At 49.1% G+C, this 19,994-nt stretch overlaps 1 protein-coding gene and 1 long non-coding RNA gene across 7 annotated transcripts in view; one reads left to right on the top strand and one right to left on the bottom strand.

Annotated features, from left to right (window-relative positions):
- The first annotated feature begins 296 nt into the window (after positions 1–296).
- On the top strand, positions 297–1,677 carry LOC138849788 (uncharacterized). The gene is made up of 2 exons (XR_011388959.1): positions 297–463; positions 1,137–1,677. It is a non-coding gene; the product is annotated as an uncharacterized LOC138849788 (long non-coding RNA).
- Positions 1,678–10,331: 8,654 nt separating this feature from the next.
- The window catches only part of PPIL6 (peptidylprolyl isomerase like 6), a 38,375-nt gene continuing 28,712 nt past the window's right edge, over positions 10,332–19,994 (bottom strand). For 3 of the 6 annotated variants that reach the window (XM_002714890.6, XM_008263357.5, XM_089333833.1), the window contains 2 exons: positions 18,726–18,861; positions 10,332–13,301 (listed from right to left, as the gene is read on the bottom strand). In XM_002714890.6, the coding sequence (XP_002714936.1) occupies positions 13,190–13,301; positions 18,726–18,861 (248 nt within the window). In that variant the 3' untranslated portion in view covers positions 10,332–13,189. The remainder of the gene's footprint in view (positions 13,302–18,725; positions 18,862–19,994) is intronic. The other 3 variants (XM_070073712.2, XM_008263356.5, XM_089333832.1) reach the window with 2 other exon arrangements.

The raw sequence follows: 19,994 nt of genomic DNA, 5'->3' as shown, positions 1-19,994 counted from the left end.
GCTGCGCCCACGGCGTGGGGGCGGGGCCAGGGGAGGCGGGGCTCGGGCTATACCAACGGGAGACCTAAGGGGGAAGAGCATGGACGTCCTGAAGCAGCCGAGGCAGGCTGTCCCTCAGGGAAACTGTAATAAAGCAAGAAATAGGTACAGAAGCTGGAAATTGTTTTTCTTGGCCTCCGATTATCACGCAGGATGTGACTAGGCTTTTCTCGTACCTCCTATAGGAAAGCTCCCCCCACCCTGGCTTGGATGGAACGACCCACGTGACGTGGCGTAAGGCCTCCACCTGAGCGCCAGGAGAGGCCGGGTGTCCGCGTCCCCACGTGACCTCAGGGCCGGTCCTCCCGGACCCGCGGCCCAACGGGCGGAAGTTGTTTCTGGGCGGCGCTCGCCGAAGTCAGGGAAGGAGTAAGTTCGCCCTGTGCTGGCGTGTCCCCAGATAGGGGCCGTGCCCCATCGGAAGGTGGGTTTTACTGAAAGTAGTCCTCATTGGGACTCCCCGGGGAGATGGGAGACACCGCCTGGTTAAGGAGTTTGTGCTCTGCCGCCCACGCAGTGCGAGCGGCTCAGATCTGCAGCCTCCCAGCCAGGGCCGCCCACTGTCCCGCCTCTGCTTTCCCGCTTCGCCGGCCTGACTTTTCCGAGTTGCCGTTTGCGTTGGCGGCAGCCGGGGCCGGTGTGTCCCTCTTGTACCGCTGGAGTCAGCATCCAGGGCGGTGCAGTTGGAAGGCCGTCGGGTCCGTCCCCACCCCCCACGTTCCCGGTGAGGAAATCGAGACTGAGAAAAGTGACCTCTACCCGCAGAGCTGGATTGTTGAATGCCTGTTACAGCGGTCCGACGCTGCTGTGCCTTTCGGTGAGGGTGAGCGCCATCTGACGTCCACTCTCGAAAAATAGCGGCGGTATTGGAGATGCTTATATCCGATGCTGAAAGTTAGACTTTGATAGCTGGATTTCATGCCATCTGTTTCAGCTGCTTTATATTTATCATGTAATTTTAATCGTGGGTGTGTTTCCTCAACACAGACTGCTTCCGTGGAGGTCTGTTTTGCCGTGTTTCAAACACCAGAAAGATGACAGCATACCCGAGTTAGCATTTGTTTGGCGTCAGGTTTAAAGTTTTTATCTCCACATAGGATCTGGATCAGTGGGGTCCTCCTGCACGCTCATGACTGAACGTTCTGTTGGCTGCACGGCTTGGAGGTTTGCTCGGATGTAAACAGGAAAGTGCTGGTTTCTGATCAGTTCTGTGAGCAGAAGCATGAGAAGGCAGTCAAGTATGTGAGATCCCTCCATCAGCCTTTCAACCAGACATCTGCTCTGCTCTCAGCACACCCCACGCACTGTATTTGGCCCATGACCGTCAGACACCCAGACTAAATGAAGGCACTAGTCAACCTTTTTTTTTTTTTTTTTTTTTTTTTTAAGATCATCATAGAGGTGGGCTTTAGCAGGGCAGTTAGGACAACTGCATCCCATGCTGGAGTGTGTTGGTTTCAGTCCCAGCCGCACTCACTCCAGCTTCCTGTTAATGTGCACCCTTGGAGGCAGGTGCTGGACATTGGTGTGAAGGCCTGGATTGAGTTCCAGGCTCCTGGCTGCAGCCTGGCCCACTTGCGCGACAGAGTGGAGCTTTGTTTCTCTGCTTTTCAAATAAAATGAAAATGAATAATTTAAGTGTCTGTGTACTAGAAGTTCTGCTTCCTCTTCATACCTCAGTGGGTTATCTTGTTTCCACCCTAGAATGAACACACCCCACTCCGGAGGCCATTGTTTAAAAATTTGTCACCTGGATGTTCAGCTGTAGTCCGCGGATTTTCCTTAGTCCTGATAAAGGAACATTCCACTCTTAAGACTAGAAAAACATTGGTTTATTTTATTTTACATTACATGTATTTTATAGAACCAGATCAAGGAGGAATCCCAAAGTCATTCTCACCATTCCAGAGAAACAGCCTGATTTCCATTTCCTAATGGGCAGGGTTTCTCAGCCTTGCCTCTGCTGAGATATTAGGTTGGCTAGTTCTTGCGTGTCTTACGCATTAGAGGATGTTTATTTTAGTAGCATCCCCTGCCCTGTACCCAGGAGGTGCCAGAAGCACCCCCCCCCACCCTTCAGTTGTAACAACATTAAAAAAAAAAAAAAAAACCCACAACTTCCAACATTACTGTATGTCCTCTAGGGAAAAAATAGTCCACAACTGGGAACTGCCAGCCTGGAGGCCTCTGTCAGCAAGGTCAGCTGCCGCTCGGGCTTCCTCCTCTAAGAGACCTTGCCTGCACTGCAGTCATTATTGATTGGTTGTTAGAGTCTCCTTTTCTAACTATTGAAAGCAACAAGCAGAATGCTTCTGTGAGTCCTGGCAGGATGAGTTCCTCTTAATTTATTTTTTAAATATTTAGTTTATTTATTTGAAAGAGTTATATAGAGAGGTAGACAGAGAGAGGTCTTCCATCTGCTGGTTCACTACCCAGATGGCCACAACAGCCAGAGCTGAGCCGATCCGATCCAAAGCCAGGAGCCAGGAGCTTCTTTTGGGTCTCCCACATGGGTGCAGGGGCCCAAGGACTTGGGCCATCTTCTACTGCTTTCTCAGGCCATAAGCAGAGAGCTGGATTGGAAGTAGAGCAGCCGAGACTCGAACCGTTGCCCATATGGGATGCCAGCACTGCAGGCAGTGGCTTTAACTTGCTGCACCACAGCGCCAGCCTCTGCTTCTAATTTTTTTTTTTTTTTTCTGACAGAGTGGACAGTGAGAGAGAGAGACAGAGAGAAAGGTCTTCCTTTGCCGTTGGTTCACCCTCCAATGGCCGCCGCGGCCGGCGTGCTGCAGCCGGCGCACCGCGCTGATCCGAAGGCAGGAGCCAGGTGCTTTTCCTGGTCTCCCATGGGGTGCAGGGCCCAAGCACCTGGGCCATCCTCCACTGCACTCCCTGGCCACAGCAGAGGGCTGGCCTGGAAGAGGGGCAACCGGGACAGAATCTGGCGCCCCGACCGGGACTAGAACCCGGTGTGCCGGCGCCGCTAGGCGGAGGATTAGCCTAGTGAGCCGCGGCGCCGGCCTGCTTCTAATTTTTTAAACAGAAAATCAGATCGTTTGGATTATCATCTCCCAAACACACACAGCAACACTGCGAACAGGATACCACCTTAAGGATCAGTAATATGCAGGGGCCCCTTCGGAATCAGAGTTTGGCCCCTCTACCTGACAGCACGGTGCAGAAACTGAAGCAACCTGTGGTAAAGGGGAAGCCGTAAATACAGCGCTAAGGGGCTGGGAAACCAGGGACGTGGCCCGTGGAGACTTGAACTTAAATAAGGAATGCCTGGCAGATGGACCTGGTGTGCGAGGGTGGCCCCATGGCCCTTGCCAGCTCTAGTCCCCACAACTAACCCTCTCCTTTGCCCAGTCTTCCAGGCATGCTTCTTGGATGAGAAAACTTGACTGTCCTACAAGGACTTCTCGCCCTGCCTACAATTAACCTCTCCGACCCCATCGTATGAAATCTATGCTAGAGCTTTATGAACCTTCAGTTCTCTTAGCTGCTTGTATTTTCTTTGGCTGCCGGATCTTCGTATATGATTTCTTCGGCTTAGACCACACACACACCCTTCTGGCACCTGGTCAGTTCCTACTTCTGCTTTCAAGTCTCAGCTCAGTTGTCACTCCTGGAAAGCCATCCTTAAAATCTCAAATGACCGGGACGGGGGTTTGGGGCAGTGGTTATGAGGCTGCATTGGGTACTGGTGTGGCTGGAGTTCCTGGCTCCTGGCTTTGACCTGGCCCGGCCTGTGCCATTGTGGCCCTTTGGGGGAGTGAACCAGAAGATGGAAGAGACTGTCTTCCTCCACCCCACCCCACCATAACAGTTTTTCAAATAAAAATTATCTTTAAAAGATAAAAAGTCTGCTTGGAACACTGGCATCCCATATAGGAGTGCTTGGGTTTGAGTCCTGGCTCAGCCTTTTTTTTTTTTTTTTTTTTTTTTTTTTTGGAAGAGTTACAGAGAGGAGAGAGATCTTCCAGCCTCTGGTTCACTCCACAAATGGCTACAATGATCCAGGCCAGAGCCAGGAGCTTCTTCCAGGTCTGCCACGTACTTAGGCCATCTTCCACTGCTTTCTCAGGTATATTAGCAGGGAGCTGGATCAGAACTGGAGCAGCTGGGACTCCAACCGGGGCGCATATGGGATGCTGGCCCTGCAGGTGGTGGCTTAACCTGCTATGCCACAGTACCAGCCCCTCCTGGCTCTGCTTTGATTCCAGCTTTCTGCTGATGTGCACTGTGGTGGGAGTGGGGCAGGAGGAGGCAGCGGCTCAAGTACTTGGTGTCCCTGCCAGCCCCATGGGAGATCCTGATGGAGTTCCTGTCTTCTGGCTTTGCCTGGCCCAGATGTTGGTGTCATTTTGGGGAGTAAGGCAGATCTCTATGTCTCTCTCTGCCTTTCAGATAAAAAATGTAAATAAATTTTGAAACATTTCTTTTAAAATCCCAAACAACCCCTTCGTCCATCCCCATGCCCAGACCAGAGGAGTGTTCCTGCTCTGTGCACACGTGTACCTTGAACTTGCCCACAGCAAAGCATATGCCACATTTTACAGCAACTCCTGGTCTTCCTCACTGCACTGCCAGCTCCCAGAATAGGGACAGTGCTCACCCACTTACTTCCTGCCGTAGTCCTGATGCCGGGCTCGTGGTAGGTACTTAACATGATTTAGGGCAGGAAATAAATGAACAAACTGGCTGACTTAAGTCAGTTGTCCACTCTTGCCAAAAATAACTGTGCTAAGAGCACAAGAGCTGCTATAAAACTGCCTTGTGTGGGTCAGGGCAGCCTTGCGTCGGAGGTACAGATGGGAGACAAGGCCTGGCATCTATAGTATAGTTACAACATATTCAACTTGGTGTAATATCTAGATCAGTTTCAACAAAGAAGGATCATAGCCAATCAAAAATGTATGCCGAACTAAAACTGTTAAGATTCTTACTAATGGGGGCTGGTGCTGTGGCGTGGCGGGTAAAGCTGCCGCCTGCAGGGCTGGCATCCCATATGGGTGCTGGTTCGAGTCCCAGCTGCTCCACTTCCAATCCAGCTCTCTGCTATGGCCTGGGAAAGCAGTGGAAGATGGCCCAAGTCCTTGGGTCCCTGTACCTGTGTGGGAGACCCAGAAGAATCTCCAGGCTCCTGGCTTCAGATTGGCTCAACTCTGCCTGATGCAGCCATTTGGGGAGTGAACCAATGGATGAAGACCTCTGTCTCTCTCTCTCTCTCTCTCTCTCTCTCTCTCTCTCTCTGCAACTCTCTGCCTTTCAAATAAATAAATAATTCTTTTGAAAAAAGATTGTTACTATTAACACTGTGGTTGGGACTGGCAGTGAAATATTAGAAATACTGTCATTTGGAAGCCCTCAATTTTGACTAGCTATTTTTGATAAGGGCTCCAGGGCTTCAGCAGGGAATTTTACCTTCAGAGAAGTTGTTCTTAATTTTACCTGCACATTGGAACCACCTGTGATGGCTTGAAAACGAGATGCCTGGGTACTGATTTAATTTGGAGTAAGACCTGGGTCTCATGAGTTCTGAAAGCTCCCCAGGTGCTTCTGATCCACAGCTCTGGTTGAAACCCACTGCTTTGCTCTTGTCAGTGTGGTCCACCAACCAATATCCTTTATACCACTAGGAAATGTGTTAGTGATGCAGATCTCAGGACTCCGCTTAGACCCAAATCAGAAGCTGCATTTAGAAACGTCCTCAGAAGACGCAGACACGCGTGCACTCTGCAGGTCTGAGCAGGCTGCTGCTCAGGAGGACCTGGAGAGATCTGTACTTCCTCAGTTGCTGCCTTTCTTCACGGTGCTTCATCTACAGAACATCACGTTGTGTGAGAGAACGTTGAGCTTTATGTAAGCTCAGTGGAAGTCGGGAGCTCAGCTCCACAGAGACGAGGTTCGGATTAGGAGAGGCCAAAGACCCATTTTGGAGCCTTTTGCAGATTCATGCCTCTTTCTTCTTGCAGTGGGAAGTGAGTATGCACAGGGAGCCTTCCATTGGCCTGTGGCAGCAGTCAGTCTACAAAGAGGCCCTCATCTAACCATGCCCCCCTCAGCTTTTTGTTTCTTTTAAGATTTATTTGAAAGGCAGAGTTAGAGAGAGGAAGAGTTCTTCCATCCACTGGTTCACTCCCCAAATGGCCGCAACAGCCAGAGCTGCACCGATCTGAAGCCAGGAGCCAGAAGCTTCTTCTAGGTCCCCCACGTGGGTACAGGGGTCCAGGGACTCAGGCCATCCTCTACTACTTTTCCAGGCCACAGTAGAGGGGGTGGGTTGGAAGTGGAGCAGCCGGGACTCGAACTGGCACCCACATGAGATACCAGCACTGCTACGCCACAGTGCCAGCCCTCCTCAGCTTCTTATATGAGCCCACAGACAGTGGTGGCCAGCTGCCAAGCTGTTACATAACAGAGCTACATGAGTTTCTGGTCTAGTGGTTACCACATGACACCAGTTACCATAGAAGCATGGAAGAACGGGATAGAGGTGTGGGAACCTAATAAGCCTCACTTTCCCAACAGGTGGGGGGACAAACAACACAAAACTCCTGGACACGCAGGAGTCATAGGACCCAGCCCAGGTTCTCATCATGACACTTCAGATGCATGCTTCTTCTTCTTCTTCTTCTTCTTCTTTTTTTTTTTTTTTTTTTTTTTGACAGGCAGAGTGGACAGTGAGAGAGAGAGACAGAGAGAAAGGTCTTCCTTTGCCGTTGGTTCACCCTCCAATGCGCTGAGGCTGGCGCACCGCGCCAATCTGAAGCCAGGAGCCAGGTGCTTCTCCTGGTCTCCCATGTGGGTTCAAGCACCTGGGCCATCCTCCACTGCACTCCCGGGCCACAGCAGAGAGCTGGCCTGGAAGATGAGCGACCAGGACAGAATCCAGCGCCCCGACCGGGACTAGAACCCCGGGTGCCGGCGCCGTAGGCAGAGGATTAGCCTGTTGAGCCGCGGTGCCATCCTGCTTCTTTATTCTGCTTCAAACCCGGCACGTGTGAAGGCTCTCTTCATTGTATCTCTTGGTCCTTTAGAAAATGGAAGACTTTGTTTTTCACTGTTCCTTAGGGATAATTTCTGAGTTCAAGCATAAATGACAGCCCAGGCAGCTTTCTGACATTGTGCATTGGCTGTGACCACCCCTGTATCCTGGAATCCACTGTGCTCCTTTCTAACACACCCAGATGACCCCTCTGGTACAGATACATTCAAATACCTCTGTACTGATTGGCAAAGAGTATGCCCTTGGATTGGACACAATCCAAGTGTCCCAGTCCCTCCTCCAGGACCCCAGACTGCCTTATTGTCACTATCAGGAAGCTGAAGGGCTCACATTCATCCAGCCCAGGACCCCAGAACCTTGCAAAAGGGCTCTGGTCAAGGTCTGGTGCACTCTGATTGGTCCATGTTTGCATACTTTCTCTGCAGCCTCGATCAAAATCTAAGTTTGTCGCCCCATTTGTCTCCATCCATTATTTTATTTACTTATTGTGAAGGGCAGCAAGAGAGAGATCTCATCTGCTGATTCTGGTTCCAAATGCCTGCAACAGCTGTGAGCGGGCCAAGTTGAAGCCAGGAGTAGGAATTCAATCCAGGTCTGCTATGTAGGTGGCAGAGACCCAACAGCTTGAGCCATCAAGCCTCCCTCCCAGGGTCTGCATTAGCAGGAAGTTGGAGTAGGAGCTGTAGGTGGGACTGAAATCTAGGCACTCTGCTGCAGGATATGGGCATCGCAAGTGGAGACTTAACCACCATGGTACCATTCATTATTTTCTGCTGGGGGTCGTAGTTTAGTGTTTTACTATTTTTCCTTTCTACATACCTGTGTGCCACAATTCTCCCATAGATCTGCAGCTCTAAAACATCCCAGTGGTTCTGAAAGTGTCATCCCTAAGCCAACAGAAAAGGTATTGCTTCAAACAGATTAAACACACAGATTCTCCAGCCTGCCCCAGACCCACTGAGTGAGACTCTGGGAGACTCAAGAATCTGTGTTTTGACAGATCTCAGTGTTCTGATTCATGCTGAAGCAAAAGAACCCATGATTAATCACAACATTTACAAATCTCTCCATCAAATGCTCAACTTGATTTTCTATGTTTTATATGTTACTACTGAGTTTGTTATCAGCATTGTGTTTGATGCACTGAGATTTTATACGGACCGACTTAAAATTTCCCAGACTAAAGTGATGGTGATTCCTTTTTGGGGAGGGTAGGTGACATTATGACCAGTGTGGCTTAAAAAATCAGTTTCCAGGGGCTGGGGTTGTAGTGTAGCAGGTTAAGCCGCTGCCTGTGACACCAGCATCCCATATGGGCGCTGGTTCCAGTCCATATGGAGCTCCCTGCTGGAGTGCCCAGGAAGGCAGTGGAGGATGGCTCAGGTGCTTGGGCCCCTGCACCCACATGGGAGATCCAGAAGAAGCTCCTGGCTTTGGCCTAGCACAGCCCTGGCCGTTTGGGGAGTGATCCAGCAGATGGAAGATTTCTCTCACTGTCTCTCCCCCTCTCTAAGTTCACCTTTCAAATAAATACAAAATAGCCGGCGCCGCGGCTCAATAGGCTAATCCTCCGCCTAGCGGCGCCGGCACACCGGGTTCTAGTCCCGGTCGGGGCACCGGATTCTGTCCCGGTTGCCCCTCTTCCAGGCCAGCCCTCTGCTGTGGCCAGGGAGTGCAGTGGAGGATGGCCCAGGTGCTTGGGCCCTGCACCCCATGGGAGACCAGGAAAAGCACCTGGCTCCTGGCTCCTGCCATCGGATCAGCGCGGTGCGCCGGCCGCAGCGCGCCGGCCGCGGCGGCCATTGGAGGGTGAACCAACGGCAAAGGAAGACCTTTCTCTCTGTCTCTCTCTCTCACTGTCCACTCTGCCTGTCAAAAAAAAAAAAAAAAAAAAAAAAAAAAAAGGGTCAAATAAATACAAAATAAATCTTAAAAAGTTTCCAAGGGCTGGCATTGTGGCATAGCAGGTAAAGCTGCTGGCTGCAATGCTGGCATCCTATATGGGTGCCACTTCATGTCCAAACTGCTCCATTTCCAATCCAGCTCCCTGCTAATGGCCTGGAAGGCAGCAGAAAATGGCCCAAGTGTTTGGGCCCCTGCTACCCACATGGGAGACCTGGATGAAGGTCCTGGCTTTGACCTGGTCCAGCGTAGGCCATTGCGACCATCTGGGAGTGAACCAGAGAATGGAAGATTTCTCTGTCTCTCTCTCCCTCCCTCCCTCCCTCTCTCTCTAACTCTGATTCTCAAAATAAATAAAAATAAATCTTTAAAAAAATGAGTTTCCATAAGGGAGAGAGTATCACTAGGTATAGTGGAAAATAATTTTAATTTGAAGGATATATCTTTGAATTAGATCAGTCAATGGAATGTTAATACAGTGTTAGTAAGAATGACTAAAACTCAGAATAGCAGGAACTTGATGTTTCTTGAAATGCTGCTGCTGTTAATTATTTTTTAAAAAACATTTTATTTATTTATTTGAGAGGTAGAAATACAGACAATGAAAAAGAGAGAGATTTTCCATCTACTGGTTCACTTCCCAAATGACTGCAACTGCTGGAACTGGGCCAATTTGAAGTCAGGAACTAGGAGCTTCTTTCGGGTCTTGCAAGCAGATGCAGGGACCCAAAGACGTGGGCCATCCTCCACTGCTTTCCCAGGCCACAGCAGAGAGCTGGATCAGAAGAGGAGCAGCTGGGACTAGAACTGGTGCCCATATGGGATGCCGGTGCTGCAGGCAGAGGATTAACCAAGTGAGCCACTGCACCGGCCCCTGCTGTTAATGATATTCTGTCAGTGGCAAAGGTTCTTTTTTTATTTTTTTCTTTTTTGTGTGTGGGGAAACACTTCAGAAAGAAATTAATTTTTATGGAATATCTGCTACGCACTGAGCATCACTAGAAGAGTCTTCACCTGTGGTTTCAATCGTCAAAAAACACTGTGATAGATGGACCCCCATTTCACTAATGAAAATGAAACCCAACAGTAAATGAAGGTATAGGTATTGACTTTATAAATTCACTCAAGAAACTTCCTAAAGTTTTGAAGCCAGAAGGAACCTCATAATTTATGTACTTCATTATTTTCAACAAATGAGGACAGTGAAGGGTTAAGATTTCAGACCATCACATTACTGGATAAATGATTCTAAAACAAATATGCCCAATTTGAAAGAAATGTAAAAACTCAGAAAGTCTAGTTTCATTCAACCATTGCATTCACTAATAAATAACTTTCTGCACTTGGGGCAAAGTCCTTAAACAGAAATTCAGGCTTTTTTTAAATATATAAGATTTGTTTATTTTATTTGAAGGCAGAATTACACAGAGGACAGACCAAGAAGGAGAGGGAGATTCCATCTACTGGTTTACTCACTAAATGGCTGCAATGACCAAGATGAAGCCAGACTCAAGTTTGGAGCCAGGAGCTTCTTCCACTTGGGTGTGGGGGCCCAAGCACTTGGACCACCTTCTGCTGCTTTCTCAGGCTCATTAGCAGGGATCTGGATCAGAATTGGAGCAGCTGAGGCTCAAACCACACTTATACGGAATGCTGGTGTTGGAGGTGTTGTTGGTGTTGGCTGCTACACACAACACCAGTCCTGAAATAGAATTTTCAATGTCTACCTTAAGTCTCCCCAAACAGGAAACATGTTTAGCTACCAAACTCCCTTATTCACACGGCCTAGCTTAAGATCCAGCATATGTGCCTGATTTTGCCCTGTGAGTGATTAGGGCAAGGTTAGTCACATGACTAACTTTTGTATAAGTCATCACAATGCCCTTAGTCTCGTATTTATAGACTTGGAAAACGCTAGAACCCCTTCTGTTTAATTAAATCAATCTTTCAATTTGGTTCAAGTCTTACATTTAGAGTTCACTGGAAGATGCTTTTGAGTCCTTTCTAACAATGTTTCCTCTAGTGCCAGTTACATGCAGAAGTCATGCTGACACAGAAGCATCCCTACAGGCACTTTTACGTGGTGGTAGGAAGGACCACTGCAGAAACAGACCTGTGACTGAAGTGTCCACAGCCTGGAAGTGGGAAGTTAGAACCCAGGGACCGTGAACTCCTCATCCTTGAGCAGACTGGCAGAGTTTCACCTTTGCTGCTGAACTCACAAGCAAAGGGGGCAGGAGTGAGCTTCTTGCAGCCATACAAATACCCCGGTTCCTTCACAGTATCCAAGAAAACGCTTAATGCCGCGAACCTACAGGTTCACCCCAGGAAGCACCACGCCGCGGCTCGTTACTGCAGGACCACCATCGCTTGTCGTCCGTTTTCTCCAGGATTCCTGCAAAGCATTCATTTCCATCCACTGACTGCTCTACTAGTTGGTGAGAGTCTTGGTGGCAAGCCCAGCTCCCTTCTTCTGGGATGTCCCCAGGGTGAGCTGATGAACCCAGACAACAGCCCTGGGAGAGAGCCTTCTGGAGACTTGGAGTAAGGCAGCCTGAGTTCTCAAGTTGCCCAGAGCTCTATAGACAGAGGAAGAGGAGACACCGTCACTTCAGTGCTCCCCAAATCTTGGCTGTCTATCTGGGTCACTGGAGAGCTTCTGAAAACTACAAGTTCCGAGGCCATCCTCAGAAGGTTATCCATGCATCAGTAATTCATTGAGCATGTAAACTACTGAGCTCACACTGAGCATCCCGGGCCCAGCCTTCAGGTGCTTTCCACACATGGATTCACCGAACCTTCACAACACCCTGGTGTGGTAAGTAGCACTCCTTTCTGGGCGAGGAAACAGAGGACAGAGACTTTCTGGGTGTTGGGAAAGTTCTGTCTTCACTGTGGTATGGATGAGATCAATCTCCTGGTGATGAAATGGCCTCATACATGCACTGGACCGAGGTCAACTGCCTGGGTTTGATGACCGCTCTACAGCTGTACAAGATGTAACCGTGGTGGAGACTGGGTGAAGGGTGCATGGGATGGCTCTGCACTATTCTTACAGCTTCCTGGGAATCTATAATTGTTTCAAAATAAAAAGTAAAAAAGAAAATCATATGCTTACCTTTGGCAGAGCCTAAGTCAACCAGAGGCCTGTCTCCTTTAAGACTGGCTGAAAGAGGCCATTCTCGGAAGATGAAACCCCGCACCTCTGGCAAGAGAAACCCAGGGTGTGGGCAGAGCAGGGACACGGGGTAGTGGTGGCAGCAGGAGCCGAGCAAGGTCACCAGGAACGGCCAAGCTAAGCACTTCGCTTGCTACACCAACAGGGCTAGAACTTCCACCTTGCAGTGATTCCCAAATGAGTAGAGCCTTGCTGTCTAAGAACCACCAGAGAGAGGGCTAACCCAGCACAAAAACCCTGTCCCAAGCCAAGGACTGAGTAGGTCAAGGACAGGGTCCAGGAGTCTGTCTTTAAAAAGCTCCCCAGGTGGCATGGGTTACAAAACCTTAGATTAAGGGGCAGCTGATAAAACTGGACCTTCAGTAACATCACAAGGGTCAGACACCCTGGGGACCACGACGCACACCCTTGTTATATGGATGGTTTGGCTGAGACATGGATCACGTTTGTGTCATTAAAACATCCAAAGTGTATATCCCCTTTCTGAACGCTTTGTTTAACAATGAAGTATTACACTGAGTTATTTTTTCTACTGACTCACTCCATTTGATTATTTACCAGATTTCTCAGGGAAATGTACAAACAAACAACAGAATTCCATTACAAACGTTTGAGGATTCAAAGACCACTAGGTACGCTGCGAGATGAAGAATGTGTGTGGCGACAAGTAACAGGCTAACCAGGCGCAATAGGAACAGCACAAGCCCAGAGCTGGCGTCTGCCCCTGCGGATACCTGCTGGCCTCTCTGCAGCTCTCCTGACCTTTCCTCTCCTGCTGCGCCAGCCGCTCTCGGCTCAACCCTGCAGAGAGGGAAGACAGCACCACTGGCACTCCAGGCTGAAAAGGAGGCTGCGAAATCGAGTATTTCACTTCTGCGGCCTCTATGGTGGAGGCAGGAGAGGAAACGGGGCAGGGCTGCGTGTGAGGCAGGCCAACCTGCAGTGTCTGCCGCAGCTTTCAAATTAAATTCTATCAAGTGCTGTTTAATTAGATCTAGAAACAGTTGATTAGATACAGAGTAGCAGGTTACCCTAGAAAACAGGGGTGGGTGGGATCAGGTATAAAGATCTCCACTGTCCATAATGGTACACAGGTATATCGGTCTTTCATTCTGTGTTGGAACCAATTCTAGTTGTTTAAGAACTTCCGTTCCTTCGATCAGTTGCCTACACAGGAGAGAGGGAGGAGAAATGCAGTTAGTTGTTAGGTTTCCATATTTAGCTCACGTTCCCGACAGCAGCCCTACAGCCAACCACAGCCAAGGCTATTTCCTACACATGAAATTGACATCAGTCACAGTATCTCAACTGGCTCCCAGTGTTTTGTGCTGCACCCACAAGCAGCACCCCACCCAGACTGCCGTCCCCTTCCGCTGAGAGGCTGCCCTGCCGCAGCAGCTCCTGGCCGGCTGCCCACACCTGCTCTGGCACTGCCTGCAGCCCTCCTCATGCAGCGTGATCCCTGAGATACCAATCAGACGTCACCTCCCCACTAAAACACTCCCGTGATTTCCCATGATCCTCTGAGAAAGACCAGAAATCCTGACCGTGGCCTACTAGGGCCTGCACTGCTGGCCTGCTTGCCACAGGCACTGTCCTGCTCTCTCCCCCAGCCAGCCCAGCTTCCAGTGCGGAGTCCTGTGCTCCCTTCCCGCCACAGCGGTCCCCTTTGCTCTTGCCTTCAACCCCACCCAGTCTGCCTGGTCTTCGCCAGCCCCTCGGCCAGTTTCCATTTGCTCAGGATTGAAATCTTACATTTATTTGCATCCTCCTTTGATTCATTTCTGATTCTCCATGGAGGTAGGGATCAAACATTTGCCCAGTGCTCAACCCAGTGCCTGGCGTGTCCCAGGCACTCACTGAGAGCAGGAACAAGTGGCAGTTCTAAGCCATGCCAGTTTGCAGCTCTGCACACTCGGCTGGCCATGAGCCAGAACTCCCTGAGGCATGGAGCTAGACTTCTGAGGAGTCTCTCAATTAAAAGAGGACAGCACGGGCAGAGAGTCAGGTCCAGAACAGGACCGATGCCTACACCTGGGCGGAGGAACTTGGGGGAGGGGGAGGGGGAGGGGGAGGGTGCAGTTCCCATCTCATGGACCTCTGAAAGGGCATGGTGAGCACTAATACCCCAGCCCTCCTTTTGTCTCTGGACTCTGCTTTTGCCATCCTGACCAAAAATGATGACACAGGGTGCTGTGGCTTCAGTGTCCCCTCCGAAATTCCCACTGTGCTGGTCCTGAGAGGTGATGAATGCCATTAGGGTGGGGGTGGGCTCCCGACGCAAGGCTGAGTTCCAGGACCCTCTGCCTCCTGCTCGTTCTTGCTCTCTTCGTGTGCTCGCCTGCCTTGTGATGGCCCTGCCAGGTTACGATGCAGCAAGAAGGCCCTCACCACCAGGTGCCAGCACCGTGCCCTGGCACTTCCCTGCCTCCAGACGCAGGGACCAAATACATTCCCACTGTTTATGAATCAGCCAGTCTACGGTATTCTGTTGTAGCAACATAGAAGGGATGCAGACACAGGGCCATGTAGAGCACGTTCTGAGGATGAAGAGCAGAGGACAAATGGGCAGCTTCGTTTCTGGCCAAAGAAGGCTACAAAGCCCAGCCTCCAAGTGGGTCTCGTCACACCGACTGAGCACTTGGTGTGTGCCTTTCTCCAGTGTGACGGGCGTTAGGGTCCAGGATGAATGAGACTCAGTCCCTGCTTTAACTTGTTCACAAAATACCAGAGAGGACCAAGAAGCCATTTGCTTTCGGTAACCAGGGAGGTTTCTGATCTAAGCCTTCAGCAGGATTTCGGCATGCCAAAGGCAGGCGGAAAGAAACAAGATAAGCAAAGGCTGAGAGAGATGGTCTGGCTGCAGCTCAGCCACCAGTCTACAGACTGCTTCCAAGTGTACATCTCCAGTCCTGACCCAGCTTGGATGTCTGCCTCCTGGGACACTGTCAGCTAGCGATTCTGCAGGTGTCTTAATCTAAAGCGTACAGCACAATGCGTCCAGCCTGAACTCCCAACCTTCCCTCTTCCTCCCTGGATTCTCTGTTTCGGCAAATAGTATAAACCATGCACTCAGTTTCCAAGTCCTAGGAGTCACTCCTGATCTGAACTGCCCAGAATGGTAGTCACTAGCCACATGTAGCTGTCTGAATTTAATTAGAAAATACAGTTCTTCTGTTGCACTAGCTTCAAGCAGTCAATGGCCAGGTGTAGGCTGTGACTGCCATACTGGACAGTGCAGATCATAGGACATTTCCATTACCACAGAAAGTTCTTTGGGCCAGCACTGCTCTGCACCGCTGCCATGCCCTCAGCCTCAGCACCCACACAGTTGTCAAGTCCCATGAATCTAACTTCTCAGTACTGCTTGGATTTGTCTGTTGATAGCTGGCTTGTCTGTATGCCAGTGCCTTAGAGCAGGACATCACTTATGGCATTTATGGTCATTTATTTATGTTATAGCCAGAGCTTCTTACCTGGCATCTCTGCTTTCATTTTCATCCTCCGCCAAGTCACTCCTTACTTCTGCTAAAGAGGTTTTTTTGTTTCCCAAAAAATGAGAAGCTGGTCCCATTGCTCACAATTTAAAATTCTTCCCTGACCTGCCATCACCTTCGGTGAGGTTCATGTTCAGCAACGTGGCACCCACGGCCCTGGACACGGCCCCTGGCTGTCCCCCACTCTCTCCGTTCCCCCCTGGGCACCAAGCTCCAGGGGGCCCAGATGACGTGTAGCTAAGATGCTCTCCTTTCCTCCTGGCTGTGACCTCCAGCCTTCCCCGTCTCTCTGATTTCCACTTAGCACGTCCTCCTCTGCTCATCATCTTGTGACTATTTCCATGACACCCCTCCTCCCCCAGCAAGGGCCCTTAAAGTGAAATTAGTTTCCCCTGCCATTGTCCCCAGCATCAACCCCCTTCCACCGAGGGCAGGTTGTGAATTAGGACCTCACAGACTAGTATTTTATCTTCTTTCTGTGTGAGACCACTGAGCCAGGCCATGCTCTGTGGATTGCTGCGGCATCTCCTGAAAGGCATTCCCAGTGTCAGCCACCTGAAGAAGGGACAGGTTCACGTGCCAGAAATCAGGGCTTGCAAAAAGGGCCTCTCTCAGAGAGGTGAGGGGACTCCTGTAGCTTCCAGGAGCTCGGAGGTGACAGGGAAGCAGCAGCCCTGCAACTGGGAAGGAAGGGATCCCTGGAGGAGAAACGTCTACGTGAACAGGTTATCCAGGTGCCTACGGTGTTATTTCCTCCAGCTTCTCCCTTGGTGTTCAGTGAGGTCTTGTTTAAATATTCCAGCTCTGCCTCAACTGTGATTTGGAGATTGAAGGGATAAACTGAAATCATAGCTGGGCCAGACAATAAAAGGGATACAGTGCCTCCCTGAGGCTAGAGCGGTGATGACAGTAAAATCTAAGAGATTTCCTCAAGGGGAAGGTCAATCATGGAGACTGGGAATCGCCAAAAAAGACCAAGTTCCCTGCACTCCACTGCCAGCCTGCAGGGAGCTGCGTTCAGCTTACTAAAGGGGTTGGGGTGTTTTCTGATCCCCTTCTGCTGTATCCCCAGAGTACCCTGGACAGACATAGCCCTGTCACACTGTCCTGTACTTGCTGGCTTTTTAAAAATCTGTCTTTCCTTATACTTTAAGTTCCCTGAAGAACAGGAATTGTGCTTTGTCTTTCTTTCCAGTGCTCAGCGCCCCTCCCCAGCTGGCACACCGCGGCTGCCTAATAAAATTCTGGTTGGATGAATCCGGAAGATCACAGAGGTGGAGGCTGGAGACGCCATGCGGGGCCAGCAAGGGAAGGACGGGGAGTGCAGCTCCAGACTTCAGGCTGTCGCCTCTGGGCCTGGGAGCCTGGGGGTGCTGATGCAGACAGTCAAGTGCTAGAGCAGCCCTGTCTGTGTTTGAGACCGGCGCCTTTAGCTAAGATACACGGGGTCACCGACAGCTGCCAGAAGACAGATATCAGTACGATGACAGAGAGATTTACATGAGCCAAGTAAAGTGGGGATTATTTGGATTTAAAACTAATTCACGAATGCATTTTCAAAATCAAATACAGTTTACTTAGGGCCAGGAGAAACTGAAGAAATGCATTCTTTTTGGTTATGCAGCTATTAATGTAAAGTCGTTTCTTCAAAGATATTGGGAGGAAAATATGCTTTCTACTGTTTTCAACCTGGACATATCACAGAAAGGAACACAATGAAGAATTACTGTTAAAGTTAATACTTCATGAGCTGACTTGTCAGAAACTATCCCTGTGGAGTGCCTGGAATAATCTAATAGCTATTCAGGAAAAAAAATCTAATGTTTCTTCATTTCAGGGAAGAAAAATTAACTCCACCTCCTATTCTCTTTAGCAATCAAAGGTGAAAAGCACTGTAGTTATGAAAAATATATACCTCTCCCACTTTAGGTCCACATACCTATGTGCACCTAATAATATTCTAATGTTAATTATTATTTGGGATATTTTCATATTTTAAATTGTTCAGCAAAAAAAAAGTTACATATAAGTTGGACAGTTTTCATCTATCTCTTCACAATGTTCATGGGCTGTTACTTAAATGGCTTTCTTTCCTAACCTACATGTATAAATATATCCACATTCTTAAGCATGAAGGTGTAATTTGTAGTAATTAAGAAATTTTTTTTGACAGGCAGAGTTAGACAGTGAGAGAGAGAGAGAGAGAGACAGAGAGAGAGAGAAAGGTCTTCCTTCCATTGGTTCACCCCCCAAATGGCCGCTATGGCCAGCATGCTGCACTGATCCGAAGCCAGGAGCCATGTGCTTCCTCCTCGTCTCCCATGTGGGTGCAGGGTCCAGGGACTTGGGCCATCCTCCACTGCCTTCCCAGGCCACAGCAGAGAGCTGGACTGGAAGAGGAGCAACCGGGACAGAATCCGGCACCCCAACCGGGACTAGAACCTGGGGTGCCAGCGCCGCAGACGGAGGATTAGCCTAGTGAGCCGCGGTGCCGGCCAAGTCGTTAAAAATTGATAATATCCTTGAGGCTGAGGATAACTATATAGATGGAGGGTTAGATGGTTGCATGCATAAACTGAGAAACAGAACATTATCATGGCTGGGCCTCACTGATTTCTATGTTTTGTTTTATTTACTAAAGAGGCAGAGAGAGACAGAAGGAGAGTTCACATTCACTGGTCTACTTTCCAAATGCATGCAATTTCCCTCTAGGTGGAGCCAAAGCCAGGAGCCAGGCACTAAATCCAGTTTCCGCCACATGGGGGAGGGGGGTCAGGAAGCGTCACTTGGGCTATCATGCTGCCTCCCAAGATCTGAATTAGCAGGAAGCTGAAGTCAAGAACAGAGCTGGGTATGGAGCCCAGGCACGCTGAGATGCCATGGCTGGCTTACCACTGGGCCGGACATTTGCCCCTGGCTTCTGTGTTCTTAGAGAGAGCAAGAGGCTTTATGAAATATTTATTTCTAAGTATGCTTATCTATATATTACTCTTTCTTTTAGGCCCTATCTTTAGCTATTCATCTACTATATACAATACTTCCCCAAGTCTTTAGAAGAGTATTTTCATATCTGTGACTGTTACAAGGTACATACCCAAAAGCCACATATTTTCTGTCCAGGTAGGGGGTTGCTTGCAGTGTGATGTAGAACTGCGACCCATTGCTGTGACGGCCTTTGTTGACCATTCCAAGAACGCCCCTTTTATCATGAGGGATTGAAAAGTTTTCGTCTAGGAAAGACAACAATCAGGTCACTAAACTACTGCTAGCTCAACTGAATGTAACATATAAGGAACAAACAGAAGTCTCAATAATAATCTCAATCATCTAGACCAATATATTCCAAAGTGTAAATATTCTATAAATTCTATTTGTTTCATATGCTTTGTAGACACTCAAATGGACTGGTAAAAAAAATTTTTTTTTTTTTGACAGGCAGAGTGGACAGTGAGAGAGAGAGACAGAGAGAAAGGTCTTCCTTTGCCGTTGGTTCACCCTCCTATGGCCGCCGCGGCCGGCGCGCTGCGGCCGGCGCACCGCGCTGATCCGATCCGATGGCAGGAGCCAGGAGCCAGGAGCCAGGTGCTTTTCCTGGTCTCCCATGGGGTGCAGGGCCCAAGCACCTGGGCCAAACTCCACTGCACTCCCTGGCCACAGCAGAGAGCTGGCCTGGAAGAGGGGCAACCGGGACAGAATCCGGCGCCACGACCGGGACTAGAACCCGGTGTGCCGGCGCCGCTAGGCGGAGGATTAGCCTAGTGAGCCGTGGCGCCGGCCTGGTAAAAATTTTTTTAATGAATGCTTTTTTTAAAGTGAAATTTCTTTGTTGTTACTGTATATGTACCCAGAAAGATATAACTTACAGTTTGGCATTTTGGTTTGTTATTTTCATTTAGTATGTTTTATATATATATTTACAAACCACTCCTATATATATATATATACACACACATATATATACATATATATATATATATGTTGTGTGGGCTTTTTCTAAAGTAACAAAATTGTAACAAAATTGTGTGTGGGCTTTTTCTAAAGTTCAGTTTTCCTTGTCCAAATTTTATATTCTCCGAATAAATGTTTTTCACAAATGTTAAAAAAAAAAAGATATTTTTAAATCTTAGAAGCTATTTGAATGATAGCTCCAGTTTATCTTTACCAGAGCTAAAAACAAGTATGCTGAGAAAATTAATCATGTAAAAGGAAGCATACACTTTGAGAACAAAGGGCTGCACATGCTCTTGTGCTGTTAGGCAGTGGCATTTCATTCCAATGACTACGTGGTCATTATGAACACCTCCTCCAAGAAGCCTTCTGTGCACACGACTCCATCTTACACACGGCTCTCTGACAGGCCATA

This window comes from Oryctolagus cuniculus, chromosome 5 (assembly GCF_051225735.1).
Source record: "Oryctolagus cuniculus isolate XC-2025 breed Fujian yellow rabbit chromosome 5, ASM5122573v1, whole genome shotgun sequence".
Lineage (NCBI taxonomy): Eukaryota > Metazoa > Chordata > Mammalia > Lagomorpha > Leporidae > Oryctolagus > Oryctolagus cuniculus.
Note: the sequence above shows the minus strand (reverse complement) of the source record. Positions and strands in the feature narration are given on the sequence as shown.